Source organism: Gossypium raimondii, chromosome 1 (assembly GCF_025698545.1).
Source record: "Gossypium raimondii isolate GPD5lz chromosome 1, ASM2569854v1, whole genome shotgun sequence".
Classification (NCBI taxonomy): domain Eukaryota; kingdom Viridiplantae; phylum Streptophyta; class Magnoliopsida; order Malvales; family Malvaceae; genus Gossypium; species Gossypium raimondii.
In genome coordinates, this window is record NC_068565.1 from 50,680,458 (window position 1) to 50,685,830 (window position 5,373).

Genomic DNA, 5,373 nt, shown 5'->3' on the forward strand with positions numbered 1-5,373 from the left:
TAAAACTTTTAATAATTTATTTTTTCTAAACGAGTTGTACCAGAAATCAATAGTACGACTAGTTCAACCATACAACAAGACATGGCATGAAAACAAGTTTGGGGGAAATGGGAAATGGGAAATGGATAGAGGAATATTCATGCTAGTATGCAAGAAGCTCGACTTTAAAACAAAATCTCTAAAGATCTGCTCCCTGTTCCCTGCTCATAAACGGCTCCTCCATTTCACTTATTACCCACTCTACTTTAAACCAACTATATCCTCCAATAAAATGACCAAAAAAAACTCCCTCCATTACCCACCATTATCAATAAAGCTTTTTTGCTACAACACCATTTTCCTCGAGTGAAGTGAGCCTTATTTCTCTCCCTTTTTAGTCTCAATGAAACCCCAAAAAGTCCATTATTACAATGATTATAAAGCAAAGTGCATATGAACCACACTGTTACTAAAACAAACCCTAAAACCCCCAAACACACTTGTGTTGTAATACAAACAATGTTGCCCATCAACTGCATTGTCTTGTTCTTCCTCCTCTCCTCATTTTTTCCCTTCACTATATCCACATTCAACCTCACCTTTCCCATCCCACATCCCAATCCCAACGAAGTTGCTCAAGAAGTTCAAAGGTATGTATATATACATATGTATGTGTATAGATATATCAATGTTCATCACAATAGTTTCGTTTTTTTTTCACATGTTGTAGGAGAGTAAATGCTTCGATTTCAAGGAGGGAAACCTTACAAACAACCCAAAAAGATATATCCAGTTGTTTAACAGGTAACCCCATTGATGATTGTTGGAAATGTGACCCTGATTGGCCTAACAATCGACAACGGTTAGCCGATTGTGCGATCGGTTTCGGTCAATACGCTAAGGGAGGCAAAGGTGGTGAGTATTACATCGTGACGGATTCGTCCGATGACGATGCCGTGACACCAAAGCCAGGAACACTTAGGTATGCAGTGATACAAGAAGAGCCATTGTGGATTGTGTTCCCTAGTAATATGCACGTTAAGCTCAAACAAGAACTTATATTTAACAGCTATAAGACATTGGATGGACGTGGGGCTAATGTGCATATTACCGGCGGTGGGTGTATTACTTTGCAATATATCAGCAATGTCATTATCCATAATATACACATCCACCATTGTTATCAATCAGGTATGGAATGTGTTTTTTTTTTTTTTTGCATTAAATTTGCTGATATGAAATAATTACACTGGTAGAGCTGGTTGTAGAAATTGATTATCAGAAATATTTGTGTTTTTTATATTCATGCTCGACATTTTCTTCTGAAAACTCTTCAAATACATGAAAAATTTCAAAAAAAAAAAAAATTAAAGATACCCACATCTGATACTGTCACCTGAGTCCAAGTAAGATAACTCTGGAGCTCTTTTTTATTGTTATTAGGCTAAAAGAGTCCTTGAAATAGTTTGTTTACTGTTTATATTTGACGTTTGTGACTGTTTTTATATTAATATCGTTTTAATATTCGAACTTATAACCCTCTTTGAAAATGTAATGTGCTATTGATAATGTAGATTTTCTAATACAACTGGATTAAAATATATCAATGGTAAAGCACATTACATCCTTAGAGAGGATTCGATTCAAATTTTAAACATCACATTGTTAAGAATAATATTTTAGTCCCAAAAATAAAATATTAATACACATTTTATGGATATAGAATAACTTGCTAATGCAGATTATATGATTGATTTCCCTTCACTTTTTTGAACCAAAATATCCTATAATTAAGTTGTGGGGATCTTTTCCCTTTCTTTTCTGAAAGTAGGGGTCCCAGATAAAAAAAAAATAGGGTAAATTACAGTGAAATTCACTTAAATAAGAGTTTTTTTGGGGTCTTCGATCAATTATTTAATTTGTCTTTTTTATCGCCAGTTGGCTGATGTAAAAATAAAAACACCTAAAAGTTCATTCAAGATAGATGGATGACCAAATAAGACAAAATTGAATAGTTAAGTTAGTATTGATGTAATTTACTTTTTTTTTTTCTTTAATATCTTTGATGTTGGAGTAATGTTGGATTACAGGTGAGGCAAATGTAAGATCAAGTCCAACACATTTCGGGTGGAGAACAGAATCAGATGGTGATGGGATCTCCATCTTTGGAGCAAAAGACATATGGATAGATCATTGCTCCTTATCACATTGCAAAGATGGGTTGATTGATGCAGTGATGGGATCAACAGGGATCACCATATCAAACAATTTCTTCTCTCATCACAATGAAGTGATGTTGTTGGGTCATAGTGATGAGTATGAGCCTGATTCAGGGATGCAAGTCACCATTGCCTTTAACCATTTCGGTGAAAAGCTGGTCCAAAGAATGCCTAGGTGCCGACGAGGGTACATTCATGTGGTTAATAATGATTTCACTCAATGGGAGATGTATGCTATTGGTGGTAGTGGAAACCCCACCATTAATAGCCAAGGGAACCGTTATACTGCCCCTACTAATCCCAATGCCAAACAGGTAAAAAACTGGGTTAATATAAGTTTTAGTCCCTGAATTTGGCAATAAGTTCACTTTGGAATCTGTATTTTTTTGTCATCAAATTTTGATAAATCCAAGTTCAAGGATCAAACTAGACCTAGTTGCCAAGTTCAAGTACAAAAATAGATTTAAAAAAAAGTAGGTACCAAAGTTACCTTAATTGTCAAATTTAGGGACTAAAAGTTATATTTAACCCCAAAAAAAAACCCTTACACTATTTGCTTTTTATTATGTTTGAAAATAAACCTGTAATAATAGAAAATTAAGTTCACTTTGGTACTTATATATTTATTATCTAAACTTTGACAATTAAGTTCATTTTGGTCCTTGAACTTAGTAGTACACGTCATTGGAAGTCAAATTCAAAGACGAAAATGAACCTAATTGTCAAGTTTAAGTACCAAAGTAGGCAAAAAAAATAGAAGTATCAAAGTGGACCTAATAGCCAAATTCAGGGACTAAAACTTATATTAACCCCAAAAACCCTTTACACTAATTGCTTTTTTGGAATGTTTGAAAATAAGCCTGTAATTACGGGAAATTATGTTTGGTTGGTCTTTCAAGGTGGGGTCTTTTGAAAGTGAAAGTACTTGAGAAGGTTTTGAAGGGTCTATTTTTTATTTATTTAAAGCTGGAAACCATGGCTGCAACTTTGGACATAGTTTGGAATCTTTTCTACACTTTTCAATGAGAGATAAGGTCTTTCATGAAACAGTTACTAGCATCCTTCTTGGTTCATTAAAACAAAAGGGTTCCATGTAGCTATATCTTGCTTTTCTTTTTTCTTAAACTTTTGGTTAAATTATTTGATGGGTCCTTGTATGTGGTATCTATTTAAAGATTTCATTACAGTGAGATCCCATAGGATTCTTTTAAATCAACCTTCAATCATGTCGGAGTTTATCTTTTAACTAATTTAACTGGTTTCTACACTAAAGAAGTAGAGAAATTGATTTCCAAGAAAAAGCAACGTACTCGATATTTGATTTAACAAGTTCTAAGTCACCAGCACAATTTTCTAATTTTTGACATGGTTCAATCAAACGACTATAGTATCTTCATTTTTGCCTTTTTAACCATAGTCGTTGATTTAGAAAAGATCCTTCGGGGTCTTACTCTATTAAGATCTCACCTTAAACGTTACTCTCCTTGTACATTATGAGCAATTTAGTATTATTAAGATTTTTATAGTGGTAATGATGGCGGTGTAGGTAACAAAGAGAGTGGACACAGATGAAGGAGATTGGAAAGGGTGGAATTGGAGATCAGAAGGTGATGTAATGGTGAATGGAGCTTTCTTTGTTGCCTCCGGTGAAGGTGTTGAGTTTAAGTATGAAAAAGCTTATAGTGTTGAGCCTAAATCAGCTGTCCTCATTGACCAACTCACCATGCACTCTGGTGTTCTTGGAGTTGGCGGCAGGTATGTTTTCGAGTTCAAATTATTTCGAGTTTTAAAAATTTCGAGTCACTTTTTAAATCTTTTGAATTTAATACCCGGATTGTTTGAATTTTGAGCATTTGGGTTCATGAGGGGTTAGCCCACATAACATTTTGATGGGGGTTACGGCTTTTTCCTCAAAACCTTGTATTAGGGGTGAGGAAAGTTTTGTTAAAAGTTGACGGTAAATTCGACTTAATTGTACATAATCAAATTGTACACAAATTAATTGAATACCAACTCAATTAAGAAATTAATAAAATATCCTTTTAGACATAATAATTTATTATCTTTCTAGTCCCTTGGCCATCCCCATCAACCATCTTTGGGTCCCAACTCTCAACAAGGTTGGTGGGAAATGGTTTGAGCTTAGGCGCCTTAGCACTAAAAAGGACAATGTACATGTCTCAACAATAATAAGTAGATGAAAATCTAAAATTTTGAAATGAAATGATGAAAACAGGGACAACAATTTGGGGAAGTGGAGCAGCGGAGTCAACGGCGATGGAAGCGGTTTCGGCTCGGGTGATGACGAAGACGATGACTATTCCGATGACATGTCGGGAAGCAACATACCGTTATCAACTGCATTTTTACCTCTTTTCATTGCAATGTCAAGCTTTTTGTTGTTGTGTTTTGAAGCTATTACATCACCCATGTTGTGACAAAGAGGACCAAGTTTAAAATCACTTGGTTTCACTTCTAAATTGTTGTACCAGCTTTCAAAGAAGAAGAAAATGGCTGGCCTTCTCATTTATCTGAATTCACCAATTAACTTCCTCAATTAATGCTCCCCCTCTCTCTCTCTCTCTCTTCTATTAAAAAGATTAGGTGGTACCTGAGTCTTTCATGAAGCTTCTTCAATGGTTGCTGACCAGATACGATTAGATAAATGTTTTTTGTTGTCCAACCCTTGCTGCTCGTAATTGATATTTCTTTTTAATTTGTTACAAAAAAAAGATTAGGTAAAAAACTTATTTTGTTTCTCTCAATTTCGATATTAAGCAATTTGATTTCTTTTAAAAATTTGAGTAATTTAGACGGTATCAATTTCAAAAAATAAGAAACTAAGGATAAATAATCACAATGTTAATATTTTCTTTTGTCGATTGTACATTTTTATTGGTATAATAATAAATTTAGCCTTCAAAATTTACACATTTTGTCAATTTGGTCATGATTTAATAAATTTAGCCCGTAATATTTATATATTCTGTCAATTTAGTCTTGATTTAACAAATTTATCTCACAACATTTTCACGGAATATATAAACATCGAGGGCTAAGTTTGCTATTGTACCATTTAAATTTAGGGTAAACTACCAAAATAGTCACTTTTGTTTACCTCAAGTTACATTTTAGTCACTTATGTTGAAATGTACGTTTTAGTCACTTGCATTAT

At 33.9% G+C, this 5,373-nt stretch overlaps 1 protein-coding gene across 2 annotated transcripts; it reads left to right on the forward strand.

Annotated features, from left to right (window-relative positions):
• The first annotated feature begins 246 nt into the window (after positions 1-246).
• LOC105786402 (probable pectate lyase 12) lies at positions 247-4,755 on the forward strand. Of its 2 annotated transcripts, XM_052620455.1 has the most exons (6): positions 247-629; positions 710-961; positions 1,049-1,170; positions 2,070-2,512; positions 3,745-3,953; positions 4,435-4,755. In XM_052620455.1, the coding sequence occupies exons 1-6, from the start codon at positions 433-435 to the stop codon at positions 4,634-4,636; spliced, it is 1,425 nt and encodes a 474-aa protein (XP_052476415.1). In that variant the 5' UTR covers positions 247-432; the 3' UTR covers positions 4,637-4,755. The 2 variants fall into 2 exon arrangements, with proteins under 2 accessions (XP_052476415.1, XP_012468264.1); XM_012612810.2 differs by having other exon boundaries at positions 251-629; positions 710-1,170.
• The last annotated feature ends 618 nt before the right edge of the window (positions 4,756-5,373 follow it).

Excerpts from the sequence above, each read along its gene's own strand:
- LOC105786402 (XM_012612810.2), top strand. The coding sequence starts at position 433 with ATGAACCACACTGTTACTAAAACAAACCCTAAAACCCCCAAACACACT. Across the intron at positions 1,171-2,069 it reads CCACCATTGTTATCAATCAG|GTGAGGCAAATGTAAGATCA; the intron begins GTATGGAATGTG and ends GTTGGATTACAG. Across the intron at positions 3,954-4,434 it reads GTTCTTGGAGTTGGCGGCAG|GGACAACAATTTGGGGAAGT; the intron begins GTATGTTTTCGA and ends TGATGAAAACAG.